We start from the raw sequence: 26,740 nt of genomic DNA, 5'->3' as shown, positions 1-26,740 counted from the left end.
CACTACTACAAAGATACTCTTTAAAACTCTAAAATTCTTAAGTTATAGTGAATACTAATAATTAGCATAACGGTGTGTTTAAAAATGTGGGCAATACAGGTAACAATCGAAAGGCGTATGAGTCCGGTGTTTAGAACGTCGCCATGCGTGTCTGCTGAAATTGTCTGCTAGCGTAATTGGCTACTAGGAATTGGTTGCTAGAATTCGTTCGGTTTTAAAAATAGTTATTCACGTGATAGGTGGGAGGGAAAACACCATCTCGTGCTGTTCATGTTGAGGCTGGTTTGAAAGTGAAATCAAACATGACAACAAATCGATTTTCCCTGTTATGTTTTCTTTTTGGCATTGTTACGTCACACACTTATAAAACAGGTAAACATTAAATCACAAAAAATCACCGCCTCCTCTCTCTCTCTCTCTCTCTCTCTCTCTCTCTCTCTCTCTCTCTCTCTCTCTCTCTCTCTCTCTCACAAATGTTTTGGCAGATTTTTTTTTAAAGTTAACCTTTTGACAAAATTAATTAGTCTTTAAGAGTAATTAATTTTGTCAAAAGGTTTACTTTAAAAAAAAAAAAATCGTACAGTAATGATAAGAGTCTCTTATTATTACTGTACGATTTTCTTAATCCTAACCCGAAATTAAAGCCATTTTCTTTCTGTGGGAGGCTCCCCATACCCCCTGTTGACTGGTTGCATTTAGTTTCATAGAGCCATACCCAAAAATTTCGTTCTGGTAGAAACACTGTTAAGATCACTTCACAGATAAATGGAGTATTTTACAATTATAATATCGATTATTACATTAAATTAATTTTATAGGTGCTTTTTTATTATTCAGCTATTGCAAACCTAGAACACAAATATAAACCAAAGAAACCCTTCCTCTTTCCTGTTATAACTGACTATTTACTTCTGACTAAAGTGTGTATCCTCCATGAATTTTTAGTTGCTACATTGTAATGGCATAAAGGTTTGTAGAAAATAATCTGTATAAACAATGTTACCAAATATACTCAATTAGCCACATGAGTATAAGAAGGAAGTAAATGTTTTATTTAATGGTGCACTCAGCACATTTTATTTACTGTTATATGGCATTGGACATACGGTTATGACCCACATAGATATTGAGAGGGGAAATCCGCTGTTGCCACTTCATGAACTACTCTTTTCTTTTCAATTAGCAGCAAAGGTTCTTTTATGTGCACCAGAGTTGTTTGATTTAAATCACTGCAAAAAAATCATGCATTTCAATTATTTATTTTTTTATTATGTTTCATTTGATTTTTATGATTATTGCATTTATTTTTATTGATTATTTTGTAAACATGTGATTTATCAGTTAACTTGCAGTACAAAAAATGAAGTGTTATTTAAAATCAATTGTTACTTACACTAGATAATTATTTTTACATATATTTATAATTGAATTGCAATTAGATTTCAACACCATGTAGTCTAACAAGTCATACTGATCAGTGACAATTCCCCCAAATCTATGGTTGGGATGATCCTGGGAGATCAACACAATAGAAGGTGTCAAGTGAAGCCACTCTGCTTCAATGTGGTAAATTGGACGAATTTGGGGATGCTCTAGAGTCAGATCTAACAGATGTGACTTGAAGTCACTGATTTCATGTATCAAATCACCTTATATAGCCATCCTGCCTAAACACCAAGTACTTAAACATTAACTCAATAATCCCCAAAATGCATTTTGATGGCTCATTTCTAGATGTTCGAGGTATTTCCTTTCAGAATGCAGTGAAGCTTCCAAATCGTGTATTTAATAGGGAGCAAGTATTCAATTCAGAAGCTCCAAATTAAAGTAAAAATTAAAAAAATCAAATAAATCTGATTTAAATTTTTAAAATCCAATTTGATTTTTTTTTTTTTTTCAAATCATGATTTTTTTCAACCCTGATGTACACCATCCCACATACACGATAGTACATACCACAGCCTTTGTTACAGTCTAAGCTGTGGAACACTGGCTGGAATGAGAAATAACCCAATGGGCCCACTGATGGGAATCGATAGAGCATCAGGCGAGCACTGTACCACTGAGCTACATCCAGCCACCTTGTGAATATAAAACAAATATAAATGTGGCAATTATTTTTCATGGAATAAGCTCTTTAAAAAAATAAAAAACTGTCGCTAAAGAAAATTTTATAAAAAGATTTTCCCTATATTGAAATGTGTTTCAGAGGATTCACACTGAAACCATGTGAGTATAAAGCAAATGTAAATGTGGCAATTATTTTTCATGGATTCTGGAATAAACTCTTTATAAAAAAAAGAGAAAAAAGTTGCTAATGATTATTATAAAAAACAAATGTTCCCTGTATTGAAATATGTTTCAGAACACAAGGCTGAGTCTGTACGACACGGCGTACAAGATGAGGAATGGGCGTATGTGAATGTCCGTCCGTCTGCTCATATGTTCTACTGGCTGTACAAGACGACGTCTGCTGCAGGCTACAAGAATGCTCCTCTAGTTATGTGGCTACAGGTAAACCTTGCTTGAGAATGTTTCCCACAATATGACAGAAATTTTTTAATGAATAACAGCAATTTTGAGCCTGCTTATTGCAATTTTTTAAAAGTTACATTTGTACAAATACATGTAAACATGAAAAAGTTTATTTTGTAGACATATTTCAAATGTGCAAATATTTCATGTTAAATACTGGCAGATAATGAACACCAAAGTTTGTTTGTTTTGTTTAATGACACCACTAGAGCACATTAATTAATGAATCATCGGCTGTTGGATGTCAGACATTTGGTGATTTTGACATGTAGTCATTAGATGAAACCCGATACATTTTTCCATTAGAAGCAAGGGATCTTTTATATGTACTTCCCACAGACAGGAAAGCACATACCACGGCCTTTGACCAGTTGTGGTGCTCTGATTAGAATGAGAAAAAACCCCAAACAATTAATGAATCCACTGAAGTGGTTCGTTCCTGTGATGCAAGCACCTCAGGCGAGCATTCGACCGACTGAGTAAAATCCAGCCCCCATAATGAACACACCTTAAGTGCATACCTGGATCATGCAGAATTACTAAATGTTTGACATCCAATAGCTGATGATTAATGAATCAATGTGCTCTAGTAGTGCCGTTAAACAAAGCAAACTAACATCATGCACCTAAGGTGATAGCACTAAGATCGCTTCATTGTATACATTTTGCCATTGTTGTTCTCTACCTACGGCAATTTTTATCTTAACGATGGCAATTGCCATCTGTGCTGTCGTTAATTTCGATCCCTGTTGCTCACTTGAGCTGCTTAGGTCAGAGGATCAAATCACATAAATGGATCCATTTACTCCATCCCAACCAGTGCCCCTAAACCGGTATATTAAATTAAAGGCTGTGGTATGTGCTGTCCCGTCTGTTGTAAAGTGCATATTAAAAATATCCTTTGCTACAAATGGAAAAATGCACCATTGGGTTTTCTCTGAAGACTATACGTGCATGTACGTGTTGCAGTTATCAGATGTTTGACATCCAATAGCTGATGATTACTTAATCATCGTGCTCTAGTAGTGGAGCTAAACAAAACAAACTTTAACATTTAAAGAAGCAAGACTGTACCGGCCTTAGTAAATTAGTGGTTCACATCCTAGTACTGGCTCCAATCATTTTCAAAGCATTGCAACATTTCATGGCTTACAGCAAATGTTTTGACTGATAAAAAATTCATCTTTTTCTCCTGGGGCGGGACGTAGCCCAGTGGAACAGCTCGATGCGTGGTCGGTGTGGGAACAATCCCCATCAGTGGGCCCATTGGGTTATTTCTTGTTCCAGCCAGTGCACCACAACTGGTATATCAAAGGCCGTGGTATGTACCATTCTGTCTGTGGGATGGGATGGTGCATATAAAAGATCCCTTGCTGCTAATCGGAAAGAGTAGCCAATGAAGTGGCGACAGCTGGTTTCCTCTTTCAGTATCTGTGTATGGTCCTTAACAATATATCCAACGCCATATAACCGTAAGTAAAATGTGTTGAGTGTGTTGTTAAATAAAACATTTCCTTCTTTCCTTTCTAGTACTGGCTCCAACCATTTTTGAAAGCATTGCAACATTTCTCCTTTATTCTTCATGTTTTTCTGGTTCTAATTTATATCTGACAGGTTAAAACTGCAATAGTCTTACTTTTATCAACACTAAATGCAATACTTTTTTTCTCAACATGTTGACCAATTATTACTTCAATTGTATAATGTAGGAAATGTTTTTTATATAGAATCTAGGCTATGCCTGTTGACCCAAGGTTCAAAACTAGCAGTCACCCAGTTGCCTGTGGCGACCTTTATTGGCTATGGGCGACTATGAATTTTACAAAGGTTGGGCGACCACTGATTTTAGGGTCTGGTGAGTATGGTACCATTTGAAAAAAGAAAAGTACCGAAACTGAATCGAATGTGGTAAAACACACCGCGTCTGTGCTGGTGCGAATTACAAATCTGGCAGCAGAAGACATAGAACATGCTCTATATTTTGTCAGCGCCATATGGTTATGGGCCGGGATATTGGGTTATGGATAACAAAGTACATTGTATATTTTGGTAAAATGTGTTTTTTTGTACAGTTATTTTTCTTTCAATATTTATTTTATTAGTAGCCTACTACTGTAGCATTTACAGTAACAATATCTAAATTAAACACACGTGTGTGCGTATACACACGCTCACGCATTGTTACATTTTACTGAGGCAGAAAATATTCATTTTTAGGCTATTGTACGTTTGAGTCGAAAGGGAACCGATGAATTGGCATGTAACTTCATACTGAATGAAGATTAAATTCATAGAAAAACATTAATGTAATTATTAAGTTTTAAACCCATACCATCTGAAATAAATTTTTGTCTTCTTTTTTTTGGGGGGGGGGGGGGGGGGGGAGGAGTTCAGTGTAAATTGAAAAATATTTTTACAAATTACAATCAAACTGCATAGGTTATATCTTCTTTTTTGATACAGATTTTAATGCAATTGATGGAACATCCAAGGTAATCTGAACGACAAAACCGTAATACAATATCAGGGTAGTATATCTGCATTATGTAGTCGAATGAGCTTTTGGCAAAATTGTGGATGATTTCATGGATTTTTATCTAGTGCCTCATCTATAGGAGGACAGACACTTCCAAGGAAATCCTTTACTGCCGATTTCATTCCTTTTGCATTGCCACAAAGAGGACTACCACTCTCAGATTTGTTTACTAAAGCATGCGGAGTTCCACGTTTAGTCTCTTGCTCTTGGTATTGCATTATCTTTTACTTCAGTGATAATGCATCTTGACTGTTCTAGCATTTTGTCTTCACCCCTGTATTAAAAATGAGATTTAATCTGTATAATTTAATGGCAATTTATAACGAAACATTTTTATTTGTACTGAATTTCTTGTTCAGACAATGTTATTTGAGTTGGTATGGGTTTAAAACTTAAAGGGAGAGTTATCTAAAACATGAGCCTTATGTGTTGGAAAGATGCATATCTGGATCACCAACACATACTGACACTTTAAAGTTACAGTGTCTGGTTACCATATTATAACATCATGTACGAATATGAAATACAAGCTCAAATGCACTTTTAAAAAACTTGTGTGTATTCGCTATGAACGGAGATCGTCAAAAGTATAGGCTTACGCTTGATTCATCGCCTGTGCCACCATAGCTCGGCAAAGCACAAACGACAGCCTGTTGTCAGTTTCAGTTAATACATGCGTTTGCCAATTTCAAATTGTAGGGTTCGTCTCAAAAAATTAAAAGAGAAATCTTGCGCTGTATGAAGAACGTTCGGTTGAGGGTACGGTACTAGAGTCTTTAGTTAAAACCGGTTTGATCTTGACAGCGTATTATCGACAGTCTTACCTTCCTATTTCAGAATTGATATTTTATAAAGTGTTAGTAGAACTTTCAAAGTTTAGTTTGTATACTAGTAACACATTAATCATGTATATATTTTTAAAATAAAATATACTAAAGTAGACAATGAATGTTTTCACTTCTTAATTTTACGTGTTAAAATTGACAAATTCAAATAAATATTATTTCATTTGGAAAGGGTAAAGTTGGGGGGGAGGGTTTAACGACATCAAAGATAAAGCATATTGATTTAATACAACCATAAATACAACCATAAATAACATGTGTTGAGTGCGTCATTAAATAAAACGTATCCTATCCTTCCTTCCATCTGCTGTTGGATGTCTAACATTTGGTAATTTTGACATACAATCTTAGAGAGGAATCGGGTGCATGTGCAGGGGGAGGGTATTGGAGGTCGAAACCCTTACTTGCCCAAGCTTAAGAAAAATTGAAATGTATTTTTGGGGGGATCATGGCCCCATATAAACTTTGCTCAACACAGTCTATAACCCCAACCCCGCTGAAATCCCTGCACACGCGCCTTGGAAACCCGCTACATTATTTTTTTAGCAAGGGATCGTTTATATGTACCATCCCACAGACAGGGTATCACATACCATGGTCTTTTATATACCCGCCGATGGGGATCGATCCTAGACTGACCGCACATTTAAAAAAACCACCTTTTTAGATCTAAGTAATGAATAAAAATAACATATAGTCTTGAAAAATGTTACGTAATTCGAACACAGTACCCTCTTTCTCTACCCCTAGAGCGTTACGTAATTAGTAACACCCCCTTACATGTAACGTGTATGCCAACAGCTGGCCACTGTCAAAATTTCAAGGCAAATCCCCCACCCACTGACCCGTTGAAAGGCGTTGTACCATACCTCTATGGATATAAATATGTTTTGGAGATATGAGATGACCCCTCAATCAAGACAGTTAAATTTGTTTAAAAATTGCGAAATCTCACATGATCTCTTGTTGGGGAATTCTATACTTGTGATAAGCCAATGAAAACCGAAATCGGTACGAGCCCATCAAAAGTGTCCCACTTTCAAAATACTGGCTTTGTTTTTTACCTGGATAAGCCAGCGTAGTGAAACCAATACGGAGTGCGGCGTCATATATGCACCAAACATAATTGGATTTTCTGTTCTATATGCTTAAATAATAAAAATATTCCGGATACTGCCGCTTTGACAAATAAAAAAACGCGTAATTTTAGTGTTAATAAAAAAACCGTGATTATTCCTGCTAACTGGTGGAAGCCATTTTCTTTTCTTTTTGAGGCGTCCAAAAATAAAAATATTTTCATTGCTTAAATAAAATATAACTTTTATTGTGTGTATTAAACATACAAATGGATACAGATATAGAACAAAATATAGGCTGTTAAAAATACTGTTAAATTACGTTATGGTAACTGTAGTAAATGTTTCGTTGTTTTGTTGGGGGGTTTATGTGTGGAAAAAAGTATGAATTTGGAAATAGTGGAGATAGGTGCTGTAAAATATAGTAGGGTGCTGGAAAATAAAGAGGGATGCAAAAAAATAAAGGAGGGCCGCCCCACTTAAATGGAGCAGCGAGAACACTGCAGTTGTTTTACAAGTCAGGTTGATGAAAGCGAAGTACCTTGTCGTAAATTAGAACGTTTGTTTACACTGTGCATACAGGAGTTGGTCGGAGCTGACGTCACTTCACCCCAAGCTATAGCACCGGACGCCACAAAAATGAAACAAAATGGCTGTCCCCGGTTAGCAGGAATAATCATATTTTTTTACTAACTCTTTTAATTACAAGTTTGTTGCCACGTGCTCGGCAGACTGTCCTTGAATTAATCTCTAACAGGTCAGGTCATAGGGCTTGACGTGCACATTCAGAATAAGCTGTTGTAGCACACGCCTGTCATGGGCTCAGGTACCAGCTTGCATCGGCTCCTCTGTCCAGGACAGGAACAGGTTTGGGGTGGGTGGGATGGTGGAATCTCTAACTGGACCGCCACCGTTACCAACAAATTTTACCAAAACTCATCCAGAATTCCTTCTATTTATGAAGGTTTCGAGTCTGCACAAAATCATAGCTACATGTATGACCCAACATGGATACTTTAACTTCCGTGATCTATTCTATTAAGTCGGACTTTAATTAAGCAGCTGTTATAATTCCTAATTAAAACCCAACAAAGCTTTCTTACCTTGGTCCCTGTGTTTATCGGACAATCAGCGACACCTCATCCTCCTATCATTATCATTTTCACCAATCAGCAGACTTCACATGGTGTTAGCAGTTCCTGTTAACCAAAGACTGGGGCACTATAAATAGTATAAGCTCCAATGTGCAGGCCCGCCTGTTACCGACCACGGTCGGGCTGCTGGTGCTCCCTTGCACCTGCCAGTGAAGGCGGTCCGTCCTCCTACCCACCCCCACCTTTCCTGTCCTGGACGGAGTAGCTGGCCAAGGCCGGCTCTTGCGCTACAACAGCTTGCTCTGAATGTGCACGTAAAGCCCTATGAACTGACCTGACCTGCAGGCACCGCGGAAGCAAGTAGACACTGTCAGGGTTTCTGCCTGAGGGTAAAACGGGTATGGTGCCATACCCAGATTGTTTTGCAGATTTTATTATTTTAAGTTAACCATTTGACAAAATTAATTACTCTTATCATTACTGTATGATCTTCTTAACCCTAACCCTAAACGTAATCTATTTGGGGGATTTCCCCCCCCCCCCCCATACCTCCTGTTGACTGGTTGCATTCCATTTCATAGCGCCATACCCAATGCAGGGCTCAAAGTTTGAAATCTTTTTTTAGGAGCACTGTGCTCCTAACATTCTAATTTTAGGCGCACAGTTAACAGTAGTTAGGTATATACATTGCATTATCAGGGCCGTAGCTAGGATTTTTTGTTTGGGGGGTGGGGGGGGGCAACTGAGTAGTTAATAGTCTAAAACTCCTTAAACAGTTAAGAAGAGAACTTTTTAAAGTTTCTGTAATGCTTTCCGGATTTTTTCTGCGGGGGCATCTGCAAAGCAGACTTCACATGGTGTTAGCAGTTCCTGTTAACCAAAGACTGGGGCACTATAAATAGTATAAGCTCCAACGTGTAGGCCCGCCTGTTACCGACCGCGGTCGGGCTGCTGGTGCTCCCTTGCACCTGCCAGTGCAGGCGGTCCCTCCTCCTACCCACCCCCACCTTTCCTGTCCTGGACGGAGTAGCTGGCCAAGGCCGGCTCTTGTGCCCAGGACAGGCGTGTGCTACAACAGCTTGCTCTGAATGTGCACGTAAAACCCTATGACCTGACCTGACCTGACGTGCAGGCACCGCGGAAGCAAGTAGACACTGGCAGGGTTTCTGCCAGAGGGTAAAACGGGTATGGTGCCATACCCAGATTGTTTTGCAATTGTTTTGTTAACAGTAGTTAGGTATATGCATTGCATTATCAGGGCCGTAGCTAGGATTTTTTGTTTGGGGGGTCAACTGAGTAGTTAATAGTCTAAAACTCCTTAAACAGTTAAGAAGAGAACTTTTTTAAGTTTCTATAATGCTTTCCGTTTTTTTTCGGGGGGGGGGGGGGCAAATGCCCCCCCCCAACCCCACCACCCACCCTGCTAGCTATGGCCCTGATTATAAAGCTTATTGTTTTAAAAGTACCCATATCGATATTGTATAAGCTTAATAATATGTTCATGTGTACAAAATTAGTAGTTATGTTTCATAGTACAGATGATTATTATATAGAGTACATGTTCATGTGTGCATGGGAACAAATCGATGTACAGACTACAGGTGTACATGGGGGGGATACTGGTGGTATGTATAAAATGCATATATGGGGGGTGGGCAAAAATCCTAGATTTTGAGCGTATGTACTTTATGGATGCCCCCTACGTATGCTACTACAGTGCGAAAAGGCTACTACTAAAAGGCACGAAAAAGGTAATGTGATTATGATAATGTCAGAATTGTTCTATTAACTTTGAACTTACAACTGAATAAAGAAATATCTCATTACAATAAAATATATGTTAATGAATACTGAATGATTGTTAGATCAATGCAGGCCCGTACGCAGAAATTTATAGGCTATGGGGGATTGCGTAATCGACGGCCCAAAGGACCGGAGTTGCTACGGGGGTCCGAGGGATTTTTTTTTTTTACACATCCATGGACGGACCACGGCAGACTATGGTGGGTGCATACGCACCCGTCCTGCGTACGGGCCTGCAATGATGAATGAAACATAATCATGTCAGGCCAACTCCCGATGCCCCAGATCATCACTGAATACTATAGTAGTTAATTGTAGGCTATAGAAGAATGTAATGATTATAGTTCTACTAGTACTTCTTAATAGCTAATTTATTATTTGATATCAGTGATATAAAACATCACAATACAAATCTGAGTAAATACAAGTTTATTAACAACAACGCTTGCATGACCATCAGAATGACGCTAACTAACAGTTCTCTCCTTCACTTTCTACGACGGTCACATGATGCCGAATTATAAATATTGGCCAATCGTCAGTCGCCAATCGATGAAAAGTACACGTATCTGGGTCAGAACTTTCCAGACATTGACGTGATAATCAGATCGTGTGTAGACTTTACGGTCCAGGCTTTGTGTTAAAATTAAAGTAAATGTAACAATGCCACTTGTATTGTCTTACACTTGCTTTTAAACTAAAGGTCTTTGGAATCGTGAACATGTTTAAAAGTCAACTTGCAAATGGAGCCATGTAGAAAATACGGCCTATTTGTAAGAAACTTCTTGAACCACGTTACCGTGATTTTGTGGTCGCTTGGCATTATTTTGTTTTTAGTTATTATTAGACAAGAATCCTAATAAAACCGATTAAATCGGTATACATAATTATAATTTTCTTCAAACTGAGTTAATATCCTATTTAAGGTGCATCTCAAATTTTAAACTTGCCGCTTGAAAAATATGTTCAGCAAAAGCTGTTTCAATTTAGCCATAACGCAGTAGGCCAAAGTGACCTATTTTTCTCAGAATTGATGACGTCGCCAGACCTAGAATTGTGATTCTGTTGTGAATCATGTGCAGATTAACAAAACGTTGGGTCACTTGGCTATAACTTAAGACTACGAATTTCATAGGTCTGTGCGCCAATGCAGTTGCCACTTTCCAACCAGAAAAACTAAAGTACTGTCGGAAATAAAATAAAAATTATTTTCGTCAATTATTTCTTACATATTAACCAGACAAGTAAATATTTTGTAAATATTTAAGGATAGTCTACCTAATTTAGCATTTACTTGTTTTGGCTCTCAATGATGCACAAGGTGGTGTTTACTCTTGAAATTAAAAGAAAGATGTCAGTAAACAAGTGATTTCTGCTCTTTATTTCCGACACTACTTTAGTTATTTTGTTTGGACGCACATGTGCGACTTGGTAGTAATTTTTGGTCGCACTCAACAAAGACAAAACAAACTCGTGAAAAATCCAGTCGCATATGCAGGGGCGTAGCGTGATCTGGACCGGGGGGGGGGGGGGGGGGGGTGTGTTGAATATGAACCAAGTGTACCCTTTTTCTATATTGTTTTTGCACTACCAGAAACTCCATATGTATAAACCTGTATGTTTTAGCTCTGAAAGCGGACTATTTGCTTCAGCCTATGCCCTTAATATGCAACCAGTTGGTCGAGAACTTTGAGCGCTGCCCAAAAATGTCTTTCTGGCAGAAACACTGATTGCGAGTGACCGAGATTGAGGGCAAAAACACTGATTGCGAGTGACCGAGATTGAGGGCGAAAAGCAAAGTTTCTAAGGGGTTTCTGAAATGCAATTTAGGGGTCTAGCTTGGAATTTTCAGGTGGTACGCAGACTTCTTCGGCGATGGAATAAAATGCTATTTACATTTTCTTAGATTTTCTACCAATAATATTTTTTATTCAGAATTATTTATTCAGCTACCCTGTCTCTACCATTCATGGTGTGTTGTAACCTGTCATAGAAATATAATTAAAAACATTTGTTTAATTGAGAATTTCTGAGTGTATAATTACATGAAAAAGTCTTGTATAATTTTATTTCATTTCAACTTATTTTCATGCTTATATCCAATTAAAGTTCAAGCACGCTGTCCTTTGCACACACCTCAGCTAAGTAGGTTAGTGATTGGTGAGAGCAAAGAGTGTGTAGTGGTCTTACACCAACCCATTGAGTCGTTAAAACTCGCTCTGGGTGGGAGCCGATACTGGGCTGCGAACCCAGTACCTACCAGCCTTTTGTCCAATGGCTTGACCACAACACCAGCAAGACCAGTTAGTATAATTAAAATGTTCTGAAGTGATATTAAACAACTATTTGTTGTTGTTGTTTCTCTAGGGTGGTCCAGGTGGATCGTCGACAGGATTTGGAAACTTTGGAGAAATTGGTCCTCTTGATGTCAAATTGAATGCTAGAAATAACACATGGGTGAGTGAGTACCAGTAGATTTTCTCACAGATACATTGTACGTGAATTGCGTTTCTATCATTTATAAACATTTCTATCTTTTCGTTCCTACTTTCAAAGAAAACTTTCAGTGTCTTAATTGTGTGACTTTTTATGATTATGAAATTTTATGCATCTATATTGAAAAAAACTAATTAGTAATTTAAAAAATTGTTAATTCTTGGCTATATGACTTTCACATGAGAATATGAGAGATAATTCTCATGTGTTATGTATTCGCTTAGCAAATAAATTAACAGTTACTTGGTGGATATACCAATGAATACATCCAAGATGTTCCAAATAGTTGGTAATTAGTGTATTATTTATCTAAATTGCACTTCTTTCCAAAGAATGATTTAATTGTTAAAGGGGCATTTACGACTACCGTAAGGTTACGTTATGAAATGGCTGTCATAAGTCACTACAATTAACCTTTGCTACAGTTCGTTTGTGGAACAAGGCCCTGCTCTATATTTTTAAAGTTAAAAGTAGGGTCTTCTCATTAATAAAAAAACAAAAAACAACACTAATATAAAAAAAGTGCACCTTTAAAAAACTAATTTCTTAATATTGATATTTTATTTTCGTTTTGTATGATTACAGCTGAGTGTTGCCAGTCTGTTATTCGTTGACAACCCAGTGGGGGCTGGCTACAGCTATGTTGACAAACCATCGGCCTACACCTCCAATGTTGACCAGATAGCTAAAGACCTGCTAACGCTGTTTATCTCATTCATGAAACATACCCCGGATTTCCAGGTGCATATTTATAGGATGTTAAACAAGCTTCCATTTCGTATCATGGTTAGGTCCCAAGTGAAATGATTTTCAATTGTCACAAGCTTTTACCAACAGATTTTAATTTATATCTGGTTTGCAGATACAGATCCAGGGCGAATGTGCTGGGTGTATCTGCACATGCATGCACACACAAACACACACACACACACAGTCTAGACACACACACACACAGTCCACACACACACACAGTCCACACACACACAGTCCACACACACACACACAGTCCAGACACATACTCACACACATACACATGCACACACATACACATACACACACACATACACACACAGTCCACCGACACACAGTCCAGACACACACATATACTCACACAGTCCGCACACACATATACTCACAGTCCAGACACACACATATACTCACACAGTCCAGACACACACATATACTCACACAGTCCAGACACACACATATACTCACAGTCCACACACACACAGTCCAGACACACACATATACTCAGTCCACACACACACGCACACATATACTCACAGTCCACACACACACATATACTCAGTCCACACACACACATATACTCACACAGTCCACACACACACACATACTCAGTCCACACACACACAGTCCACACATATACTCACACAGTCCACACACACACACACACACAGTCCAGACACACACATATACTCTCACATTCCACACACACACACAGTCCAGACACACACATATACTCACATTCCACACACACATACTCACACAGTACACACATATACTCACAGTCCAGACACACACATATACTCACAGTCCACTCACACATACATATAATCACACAGTCCACACACATATACTCACACAGTCCACACACACACATATACTCACACAGTCCACACACACACACGTATACTCACAGTCCACACACACATATACTCACACAGTCCACACACACACATATACTCACACAGTCCACACACACATATACTCACACAGTCCACACACACACACACACATATACTCACAGTCCACACATACACATATACTCACAGTCCACACACACACATATACTCACAGTCCACACACATACACACACATATACTCACACAGTCCACACACACACACACATATATACTCAGTCCACACACACACACACACAGTCCAGACACACACATATACTCACACAGTCCACACACACACACACATATACTCACACAGTCCAGACACACACACACAGTCCACACACACACACATATACTCGCAGTCCACACACACACAGTCCAGACACACACATATATACTCAGTCCACACACACACATATACTCACAGTCCACACACACACACACAGTCCACACAGTCCACACACACATGTATACTCACAGTCCACACACACACATATACTCGCGCAGTCCAGACACACACACACACAGTCCAGACACGCACATATACTCACACAGTCCACACACACACATATACTCACACAGTCCAGACACACACAGTCCAGACACACACCTATACTCACACAGTCCAGACACACACACAGTCCACACATATACTCACACAGTCCACACACGCACACAGTCCAGACACACACATATACTCACACAGTCCACACACACACACACATATATACTCAGTCCACACACACACACACAGTCCAGACACACACATATACTCACACAGTCCACACACACACACACATATACTCACACAGTCCAGACACACACACACAGTCCACACACACACACATATACTCGCAGTCCACACACACACAGTCCAGACACACACATATATACTCAGTCCACACACACACATATACTCACAGTCCACACACACACACAATCCACACAGTCCACACACACATGTATACTCACAGTCCACACACACACATATACTCGCGCAGTCCAGACACACACACACACAGTCCAGACACGCACATATACTCACAGTCCACACACACACATATACTCACACAGTCCAGACACACACAGTCCAGACACACACCTATACTCACACAGTCCAGACACACACACAGTCCACACATATACTCACACAGTCCACACACGCACACAGTCCAGACACACACATATACTCACACAGTCCACACACACATATACTCACAGTCCACACACACACACAGTCCACACACGCACATATACTCACACAGTCCAGACACACACACAGTCCAGACACACACATATACTCACACAGTCCAGACACACACACAGTCCACACATATACTCACACAGTCCAGACACACACACACACAGTCCAGACATATACTCACACATATACTCACACACATACAGCCCAGACACACACACAGTCCAGACACACAAATATACTCACACAGTCCACACACACACATACTCTCACAATCCAGACACACACACACACACATACACTCACACAGTCCACACACATACACTCACAGTCTACACACACATACACACTCACACAGACCACACACATACACACTCACACAGTCCACGCACACACACACATTCCCCACACACAGTCCATACACACACACAGTCCACACACACACACACACACACTAACTCATAATGGATACATTTCTGAATTTAACATTATTTAATTTAAGCCTGCTACAAATTGTTAATACAAGTCCCACAGTGAGAATGCCCCATTACCCTGTTAATGTTAGAGTGCTTTTATATTGATACTAAGTTTAATTAACATTACATTTTGTTGTTTTTTTGTTGCAGAAAGTACCTTTTTACATTTTCTCAGAATCGTATGGAGGCAAAATGACAGCTGCTTTTTCTCAAGTTCTCTATTCTGTAAGTTATTAAAATCTCACATTTGAGTAATAAACTTGCTCCTTTTGGTATGTTTTCTCTTTTAAATGTTTTTATTTTTATGCTTATGCTTTTAAAGAGTCCAATTGAGGTCAAAGCATGCACACACCTCAGCCATCTAATCCAAACTGCTAGTTTCAGGCTGAAAAGACATATTATGTAGAAAATGAAAATTAGTTGATAATACAATTGTTCTCATTTAAAATAACACATTTTATTGTTATTAGATTATGTTCGACTTAATGTGACAAAATAAAATCCTTGAAAATCCACATAGATGCATACAAGACCATCAGACCTCACATATAGAAACAACTTGGGACGGTGGTGTACTGCACATAACAGTAAATCCTTGTCCAGACCACATCTGGCATACAGATACATACAGGACCATCAAACCTCACATGTAGGAACAACTTGGAATGGCGGTGTGTCGCGTACTATTACTAGGTCACTGTGACCTATTTTTCACGGTGTACTGCACATAACAGTAAATCCTTGTCCGGACCATATCTTGCATACAGATACATACAGGACCATCAAACCTCACATGTAGGAACAACTTGGAATGGCGGTGTGTCGCATACTATTACTAGGTCACTGTGACCTATTTTTCATGGTGTACTGCACATAACAGTAAATCCTTGTCCGGACCATATCTTGCATACAGATACATATAGGACCATCAAACCTCACATGTAGGAACAACTTGGAATGGTGGTGTGTCGCGTACTATTACTAGGTCACTGTGACCTATTTTTCACGGTGTACTGCACATAACAGTAAATCCTTGTCTGGACCATATCTTGCATACAGATGTATACTATGGTCTTCCATCAAATTCCTGGCGAGCGTATCATGTACCTCACGGGTACTCTTGTTTTTTCAGGCTATCCAGCGTGGTGAATTGAACTGCGATTTCCGAGGACTGGCAATGGGCGACTCGTGGATTTCTCCTGTCGATTCTACTCTGTCCTGGTCACATTACCTCTATGTTAATGTAAGCTTGTTAAAGAGTGTGGGGCTTTTCAGCACTCAGAGGGCTTCTAAAAAAAATTAAAAATTCACTAGCCCTACTTTACTTTAAGTTAATACAATTTTACTAAATAATAATAATAATCAGATATGTCACCTAAAGAGGGAGAGAGAGCTTAGAAAACACTAACATTGGGGGGTTGGCTGGGGGGGGTGGATATTCATATTTACAAAATGACTAACCGCAACATTTCACAAATGTTTTTCACTACCCCTGACGCTACAAAATGCTCAGAGAGAATGAGTTACAAAATGTTATCGAGGGAAGGTCTGGGAGTGGGGGTTTTGTCAAAAGTTACATAACCATCCCTTGCATTTAATAAAATATCTATGGCAAAAAAATAAGACATGCCTTGGAAAGAAAATTGAAGATAGTCCACAGCAAAAAAAGGTGCTATGGACAATTAAAAACTCCACAGCAATCTCCACATCTTTGCTGATTGCTATGGACTATTGCAGGAATTGTGTAACATGTTCAAAACTGTCTCCATTTTATTCATCAAGTCAGTGTAACCAGTCACAATCCATTTGTTCAGTTACTGGTGATTTTTTAAATCGAGTACACTCATTTATTAAAATAAAAAAACAAAAAATTTACAGTTAGAAATCTTGATCAAATTATGTGGAGTGAGGTGTAGACAAGAGCATTATGTAATTTAAAAAAGAATGAGTGGTCTTCACCTTACAAAACATGTATATAGCTTAATAATAGCCAGATTTTGGCATTTCATAATTTTTAGATGGCCACAATGTGTTTTTTAAGATTCTTAATTTTGTAATAGAATTATTTTACAGTAAGAAAGACTTGTAACTACTTGGGAAAAGTCAATAATAGTATTAAACTTTATAAATTTAGGTGGTTGTTGACTTGATTTATAAAGCATTACTGCCATGGGTATACAAGCTGGGGTGTTTTTGAGGTATTGGAAAATATAACCATTCAGCTAAACATTTAAACCATTTTTATAATAAAACATGGGATAAACTGTTGATTATAGCTGTAATCTGATTACATTTTTGGATAGAAAACAGACATCTGCATGTTAATACTTGTAATGTTCTGGCTCAATAAACTTTGAAGGAAAATAAAAGAAGCTTTATTTGAAATTGGGAAACATAAACTTATCATCTGCTTGGCCAGGCCATTCCCAGGATGCTCTCAGGGCACCTGCTATTGTCCCACTTCTGGTAATAGTTTCTAAATAATATTTGATAATAATGCACTTTCTTGCCCACTGAACAGGGTTATCCAGCTTTTGCACGGTCCTAGAAAAATCTATCTGACCCTAGGGCTAGATAAATCTGTCCGACCCGAGGGCTAGATGATTTCTACATACGCATGACGTCATAACTCATGTTTTACAACGATTGACATCATAACTCATGGTTTTCAGAATTCTGTTTGCCATTTCACGTTGTATCATTGTTTTAAAAGTATTTAAACATTAATATTTTTAACTTTTATATTTATTATTAAGTTATTACATTTCTGTGACATTGCATAATGTGGACTATATTTTTTCGCATATGATTAAAAAAGTTTGTAGGTGAAATGTTTACAAATATTCTACAATAAACAAACCATTGCTTACAAAATTAATGTTTTGCTACTGTAATTAAATGCGCAAGAAAAAGAATCAGTCATCGTTGTGAGGTTTAGGTAAGGCAATTCCAACCCTCAGGACAAAATGTTTTTGTAAGGGCCTATGTAGGTAGTACTGAACCAAATAACTTCTGGCTGGGTCAAAGTTCGAGGTGCACAAGTCCTGTGATTGGTGATAAATGTGAGTGTGTTGGTTGTAAAAAAAAAAATAGTTTCATCTGGGTAAAAAAAATTTGCAATTTTATTTCATCTAGTACCACTGTGTCAAGTAGCCTTGTTCTTGAAACATGTATGGGGTACCTGTAAAAAAAAGTACTAGAATTTTGTGCGGAAATAGGGTAGTCATAGACGCTACCCGTTATCTCAGAAATGAGCAGCTTGACCCCCAATTTTTTCTGATTCACTTTAAGGGTAAGGGGTGGTAGTATTTATATCCGTAGCATTTATGTCGATTGATACGTTGTAGGTAGGAGTTTTAGCCACATATGTTACTATTGTCGTTTATGGGATTTGATTTGGTAGTATACATCCTGTAAACCTTGGCCCGGACAAAAAAACATTTTGTCCCTCGGGTTAGAATTGCCTTATCTACACCTCACAACAGTGATTGATTCTATTAATTCATTACAATGTTATTTTTCCTTACTCCTTTGCCAGTCATTGGTCGATCAAGCTGGCCGGGAACTTGTGAATGCATCTGCCTCGAAGACAGCGATGTATGTACACCAGGAGGACTGGGTCAAGGCCACTGCCGAGTGGGCAACCACCGAGGACGTTGTCGAGATGACCACATATGGTGTCAACTTCTACAACATTCTCAAGTGGGGAGCTCCAGAAAACGTCCGGCTTGCTCACCGGCAGGACCTCAGCATAATAGGTGAGTGAGAATGTTACATACGTTAAAATCAGTACAAAAGTGTCCCAAGAAGATCATTTGAAAATTAAATATTTTGGAGATAACTGTCATTATATGCAGGCCACTGTTTTCTTCTGTTGTATATTTTAATATTTAGGTGGTTTTTTTCTTCTTTTTTAAACAATGTTTATTCAAATAAATGAAGTGGATTGGCAAACAGGCATTTACAATAGATGATCAACTTTTGTTTTCTTCTCATGACGAGCCATTCTTCAATTTCTTTTAGAACTTGTTTACGGTCCAGGGCCTCGTTTCACGAAAAAATCATAGTTAAGGTTAATTGTAGTGACTTACGGTGAGATTTACGGCTGGCACATGTAAGATTTACAACCGTTCCACAAAGCAACCTTATGGTAGCCGTAAGTGTCCCTCTAACATTTAAAATGTTCTGTATGAATAATTTAAATAATACATTTGTTACCAACTATTTGGAACATCTCAAATGTATTTGATGGCATCGGGCATCCATTAAGTAACTTTGCCAGTTTATTTGTGAAGCAATAACTGCAGAATGCATAAGAGTTATCTCCCATATTTTCGTATGAAGATTGTATATCGGTGTAACCAGCCTCGATGGCGTTGTGGTTAAGCCATCAGACTACAGGCTGGTAGGTACAGGGTTCACAGCCCGGTATCAGCTCCAACCCAGAGCGAATTCTTAAGGGCTCAGTGGGTAGGTGTAAGGTCACTATACTCTCTTCTCTCTCACTAACCAACTATTAACTCACTGTCCTGGACAGACATGAAAATAAGTTGAAATGAAATGAATGTCCTAAAATGTTTTTCACTGAACACTGAATTTCACAAAAGGTATTACCAGGTATGTGTATATTAGACCCATTCAAATTTTTAAAAAATTGTACCCTTCTTTAAAACAATTATCAAATCTTCATTTAACTGCTAATTAACGTCTATGTTAGTGGTTACAACTGCCTCGTAACTATATTATCTCACAATGCAGTAAAAAAAAGACTTGCAGAAACAAAGCAGTGTTGCTTACAAGAGCTGTGTGAATTAGGCTCTGGTTCACATAGGCAAATGACAACATCTGCTGATAGCAAGAACTCAAAAGTTTATTAAAACTGAAGTTATTTTGGTATTTTGCATTAAAAAAAGATATATGATGGGAAAGAAAGACTAGAGGTTAAACATTTTGTTCAAATATGTCGACTACATGTATATTTAATTTTGTTTGAGATGTAGAAAAGGGCTTACAATTTATATTATATTTAGAGAGCTGTCTAAAATGCACACACGTTCAAACAAAATTTAGTGAATGTAAACCAATTTACATTTGGCTATTAATTATAAAATTTCAGACCGATTAATGATTTTTTTCAAAATTTCAGATGTATCGTTTTACCTTCTATCCAAGTCTTTTCTCATTTGGGGCACATTTGGTGGCATAATTTAGTGCCTGTACCCTTAGTGAGCATGACTGAACATTAATTTGATATAATTACAAACTTCCCGCCATTGTACGATTTACTCTGTTCTTAATTCTTGCATGATGTCACTAAAACAAATGAGTGTTATTCTTCAATAAACCATTATTTGACTGGGGCGTCATTACGTAAAACAGGTCATGGAAAAGACGTTAGAAATGGATTTATGTGTATTTTTTAACTAAATAAGTTATTTTGTTTTTAATTATAAAAATTGTTTGACATTTTTTGTGAATTTATCGATGTATAACAGTCACAAATTTAGTATAAAATCACTTCGCTAAGCTGTGCGATTTTATACAAACGATTCTTATATAAACACTTTAAATTCTAATATGTGATCTGATTGTAACATTTGGGCGTACGTAGGTGCATACATACATACACACCGTACTGCATCAGATACAACTAAGAACTTTCCAATCTTTGGGCTAATAACATTGCCAGTATGTCATTGAAGTTGGTAATTTTTTTGTTACTTTTTGTTTTATGTTTTTGTAGAAAAATTATATGCACGGCACGTTGCACCATTCCAGAATGATGACCTATCTGCACTGATGAATGGACCAATCAGAGAAAAGCTAAAGATTATCCCAAAAAATGTCACATGGGGAGGTATAATAATATTTGATAAAATACTGTTATTTAGAGAAAGGAAAGGAAGGAAATGTTTTATTTAACGATGCACTCAACACATTTTATTTACAGTTATATGGCGTCAGACATATGGTTAAGGACCACACAAATATTGAGAAAGGAAACCCGCTGTTGCTACTTCATGGGCTACTCTTTTCGATTAGCAGCAAGGGATCTTTTATATGCACCATCCCACAGGCAGGATAGTACATACCACAGCCTTTGTTACACCAGTTGTGGAGCACTGACTGGAACGAGAAATAGCCCAATGGGTCCACCGACAGGGTTCGAAAACAAAGAAAGTTTATTTTGTTTAATGACACCACTAGAGCACCTTGATTTATTAATCATCGGCTATTTGGTAATTTTGACATATGGTCTTGGAGAGGAAACCCGCTACATTTTTTTTTATTAGTAGCAAGGGATCTTTTTTATGCACCATCCCACAATCGGATAGTACATACCAAGGCCTTTGATATACCAGTCGTGGTGCACTGTCTGGAATTATAAATAGTCCAGTGGGCCCACCGATTGATCCCAGACTGACCACATATGAGGCGAGTGCTTTACCTGATTGAACAATGTCACTAAAAAAAGGAAAAAATGTTATCCTTTGATAAAACTCAGAAAATTACTTCATTACATTAAAGGGCAGGATGTAGCCCAGTGGTAAAGTGCTCGCTTGATACGCGCTCGGTTTAGGATCAATCCCTGTCGGTGGCCTCATTGGGCTATTTCTCGTTCCAGCCAGTGCTCCACAACTGGTGTAGCAAAGGCTGTGATATGTACTATCCTGTCTGTGGGATGGTGCATATAAAAGATCCCTTGCTGCTGATCGAAAAGAGTAGCCCATGAAGTGGCAACAGCGGGTTTCCTCTCTCTATATTTGTGTGGTCCTTAACCATATGTCTGATGCCATATAACCATAAATAAAATGTGTTGAGTGCGTTGTTAAATAAAACAATTTCTTCCTTAGTTACATCAAATGTATTGTACTATGAGGTGTTAAATCTGTTACTCTCTATATTTTTCTATGTTACAACTATTAAAATAATTTTTGTTGACTAATTATTTTAAATAATTACATGTTTTAACTTGATATACAGTTCCAATGTTATTTTATTTCTTTAAGACTTAGTATCATTCGTTTACCGATGGAACTGAAGAGAAGTAACTTAGTTAATTGATCATATGTGTCCAAAAAAAATTATTAACTGGAAGATCACTACCTTTCATAATAACCATCTTGTCATTGCCAGGTCAATCAGGCGAAGTCTTTCAGCATCAACAAATGGATTTTATGAAGCCTGTCACACAAATAGGTATGTGTTGAGTACCGTAATTTTACATTTACATTGCATTTACAGTTAATTTATAGACAGCAATTGGTTTCAGTCTTGTTAATTTCATTGGATGGTTTCTACCATAGGGTAAAATGGATATGACGCCATGCCCAAATGTTTTTCCAGATTTTTTTGTACAAGTTAACATTTTGACAAAATTAATTACTGTTATCATTACTGTATGATTTTCTTAACCCTAACCCTAAACTTTACACATTTTCTTTCTGAGAGAGGCCCATACTGGTTGCATTCAGTTCCATTTCTTTCTGGCAGAAACACTCACAATCACTCACTCTCTCTCTCCCTCACTCACTCACTCACACTCTCTCTCACACTGTCTCTCACACTCACACTCACACTCACTCTCTCTCTCTCTCTCTCTCTCTCTCTCTGTCTCTGTCTCTGTCTCTGTCTCTGTCTCCCTCTCCCTCTCCCTCTCAGAATGCATCTATAAGCAATTGAATTTTCAACATGTTCTATGGGGTAACATTCCTCATTGAACTGAACTCCTGGAGTAAATATTGTACACGTTTGTTTGTTTTATTTTCCAGTCAATGATCTGATAGAGAACACACCTCTGTCAGTAGTGGTGTACAGCGGGCAGCTTGATCTGATTGTCGACACATTCGGTAACGTAAATAGGGAATAACTGGTTACTGTCTTAAGATATCGGCTTTATCCTGTGAAGGTTAGAATGGCTAATGCAGCGAGGCTCTGCCGAGCTGCATTCATCATTCGACCTGAGCATGACGTCATTATTTGCAAGACGCTATAATTCTGTCACATTAAAAAAGCGTTTCTAAACTCTAATTCATAAATAAATATACAAGTTTTGTATTGTTATCGCAAAACTAAAAGTTATTTTTATTTACTGCACTTCAACAAATGATTTAACGAGTATGTTTATTGAAAATCTACTCTGAAATATTAGAGTCGAGTCTGGCTTATGTCACGTGACCTATATTTTTTGTCAGTGACCGAAAATATAGAGATTTATCTAGTCATCATATCTTGCCAATGTATACAGTGATTGCTGGATAAAAACGTTTATACACTATACATTGTCCACATACTAGAAATTTAAATCGGCGATTTATCCAGGATTTTTCACCAGTGTCACATATCCGATGGGATTGGGAAATTAGCACAAGTAAATCATACTTGGGATCTGTTTTCAGGCCACTTAACGATACAGGACACTTCTGTTAAATAGGGAATAACCGGTTACTGTCTTAAGATATCAGCTTTATCCTGTGAAGGTTAGAATGGTGAATGCAGCGAGGCTCTGCCGAGCAGGATAAAGCCGATATCTTAAGACAGTAACCCGTTATTTCTTTTATTTTGCAATCCTACAGGAATATTCGGAAAATCATTATTTATTCCAGTTTTGTGTACGCAAATCGCGTATTGTCAACCTAGCAAGGTTTTTGCCGTATGACGTCATGCAAGAGGCATGACGTCATTATTGTAAGACGCTAGCTACATTCTGTCACATTAAAAAAGTGTTTCTAAAGTTTTGTGTTGTTATCGCAAAACTTAAAGTTATTTGTATTTACTGCACTTCAACAAATGATTTAAAGAGTATGTTTATTGAAAATCTACTCTGAAATATTCGAGTCGAGTTGGGCTTATGTCACGTGACCTATATTTTTGGTCAGTGACCGAACATATAGAGATTTATCTAGTCATCATATCTTGCCAATGTATACAGTGATTGCTGTAAATAAATAAATATATATAGATATATTGGGCATTTTTAGTACAGAAATTAGGAACTTTCAGTGTCATTTTCTTTTGGGACCCACATAATGCCTGGATAACTCTCTGTAAATGCACCATACATTTTGTTGACACGCTAAGTAAAGTAGAAATATATAGCCAACATGGTTGTATGCAGGAATTTGGAAAGGGTTTAGGTGACCTGTTTAGTGTGTTAAGTTCTGGATATTGCTCAGTGACATGTTTTTGTTTGTGTCAAAGGCATTAAAAGGGGTATACCATGTAATCTCCCTAGTATCAACTCATACATTATACATGATTTGAACTGGATAAAACAAATAGTGCAGATAACTTGGTGAACTGTGTTTGAAAATGTTTATCACTATGGGAGTAACTTTATGTTATAATAGGGTTATACATTTATAGTTAATTATATATAACAAAATAGCTGGTACATCCTGTAACATTATTTGAAAAGTAAAATGCATTACGGTCGACGGCAGTTTCTTTTCAGACCCTTGTTTTGGCTTCGTTCACAATAAATAAAACATATTAAATGGTAATTTTTTATATGATATATTTGACAAAAGGTACTTTTTATTGCTTTAATTTTTTTAAACTTAAAATTAATATTTTGTCCAGAATTATAAAACATTTTAAAATACCGACTTGTAAACAGCGTTGTCTGCTTTTTATAGAAATTTGACAGGGGTCAAGGTTAGTAGACCAATTTTCATTTTAATGTGGCAAAGCATTTTAAGAATATAGCTAATTTTGAATTTGAATGACGTCAGTATTCCAATGACATCACTTTGAATCTCCTTACAATAACCATAAACTGGGTACACAATGTTTCCGTTTTAAGAATGCGGAAAAAATTGCTATTGAAAACATTTTGTTTGAACATTACTAATGCACCTGAATCTGTTTGGAAAAAATCTTGAAATAAAAAGAAATTGTACCTTTTACGAAATATGGATTTCAAGTGAAATTACGGTAAGATATGCTATATTTATTGTGTACGAAGCCAAAACAAGGGTGCAAAAAGTGACTGTCGTCAACCTTAAGAGACATTTAGAGAGTTAAAGATTGTGAATAAATAAGACATACCAACTAGTATATATAGGAAATAATTTTGAAACTCACAATTTGTGTAACAATTGACTAAATGGAGAATGTGTTGACATTATTTCTTGTTTTGTTGTAGGCACCGAAGCTTGGGTGTATCGCCTAAAGGTGGCCGATGAATTCCGTAAAGCGAAAAGAGACGATATGAAGGTGGGCGTTATTAACAACGGCTATGTGAAGAAGACGAAGAACTTCTCCTTCTACTGGATTCTCAGTGCAGGCCACATGGTAACAGAAATTTCAAAATGGCTTTTTAAAAATTATTTATCACATAACAATACAAAATTTCTTGGGCCAGGTAGGGAACATGTATTGCTTTAGCAGTACTCAGAATGCTTGTTTACAGAGTAATGTCTCTTGAATTTAGGTGATATGAAAATGTGTTCAGGCCTGTAGGGGACATGAATTGCTTTAGCGGTACTCTCAGAATGCTTGTTATTATTTCAGGTTCCTGCAGACAATGGACCGGCAGCTCTGGATATGTTGATGAGGATTACTAAGAGCAAGTGAAGAGCTGCTGTATGTGATTCATCATGACTTATTCCACAACCACACGGTGAAGTCAGAGCAGTTCAAGCAACAGCCTGTCTCAAAGAAAAACAAATATCTTGAATATTTATCCTCTATTATCTAATTTATTAAGGACTTCATTTAGAGTTTGCTGTCATTTTGACAGGTTTAAACTAATAAAACATTTTTAAACTAGCCTCAGTGGTATAGTAGTGGTTAAGCCATCAGGCACAAGGCTGCTAGGTACTGGGTTCGCACCCCAGCTCCCACCCAGAGCGAGTTTAACAACTCAATAGGTAGGTGTAAGGTCACTACACCGACTTCTTTCTCACTAACAACTAACCACTAACTCACTGTCCTGGACAGACAGCCCGGATAGCTGAGGTGTGTGCCCAGGACAGCGTGTTTAACCCTTAATTGGATATAAGCACGAAAATAAGTATAAATAAATGAATGA

At 37.7% G+C, this 26,740-nt stretch overlaps 1 protein-coding gene across 1 annotated transcript; it reads left to right on the top strand.

The window, feature by feature from the left end:
* The first annotated feature begins 176 nt into the window (after positions 1 to 176).
* LOC121379068 (retinoid-inducible serine carboxypeptidase-like) lies at positions 177 to 26,479 on the top strand. Its single transcript, XM_041507532.1, has 12 exons — positions 177 to 372; positions 2,366 to 2,514; positions 12,257 to 12,346; positions 12,971 to 13,126; positions 15,856 to 15,930; positions 16,838 to 16,948; positions 19,244 to 19,463; positions 21,449 to 21,562; positions 22,843 to 22,905; positions 23,478 to 23,555; positions 25,853 to 26,001; positions 26,221 to 26,479. Exons 1-12 carry the CDS (start codon positions 303 to 305, stop codon positions 26,281 to 26,283), a joined length of 1,338 nt encoding a protein of 445 aa, XP_041363466.1. The 5' UTR covers positions 177 to 302; the 3' UTR covers positions 26,284 to 26,479.
* The last annotated feature ends 261 nt before the right edge of the window (positions 26,480 to 26,740 follow it).

Source organism: Gigantopelta aegis, chromosome 8, assembly GCF_016097555.1.
Source record: "Gigantopelta aegis isolate Gae_Host chromosome 8, Gae_host_genome, whole genome shotgun sequence".
In the NCBI taxonomy this organism is placed as follows: Eukaryota; Metazoa; Mollusca; class Gastropoda; order Neomphalida; family Peltospiridae; genus Gigantopelta; species Gigantopelta aegis.
The sequence above is the reverse complement of the archived record's forward strand: the minus strand, read 5'-3'. Positions and strand labels throughout refer to the sequence as shown.

Coding starts and splice junctions, on each gene's coding strand:
- LOC121379068 (XM_041507532.1), top strand. CDS start 303: ATGACAACAAATCGATTTTCCCTGTTATGTTTTCTTTTTGGCATTGTT. Junction 2,515..12,256: donor CTCTAGTTATGTGGCTACAG/GTAAACCTTGCT, acceptor TTGTTTCTCTAG/GGTGGTCCAGGTGGATCGTC. Junction 13,127..15,855: donor AACATACCCCGGATTTCCAG/GTGCATATTTAT, acceptor TTTTTGTTGCAG/AAAGTACCTTTTTACATTTT.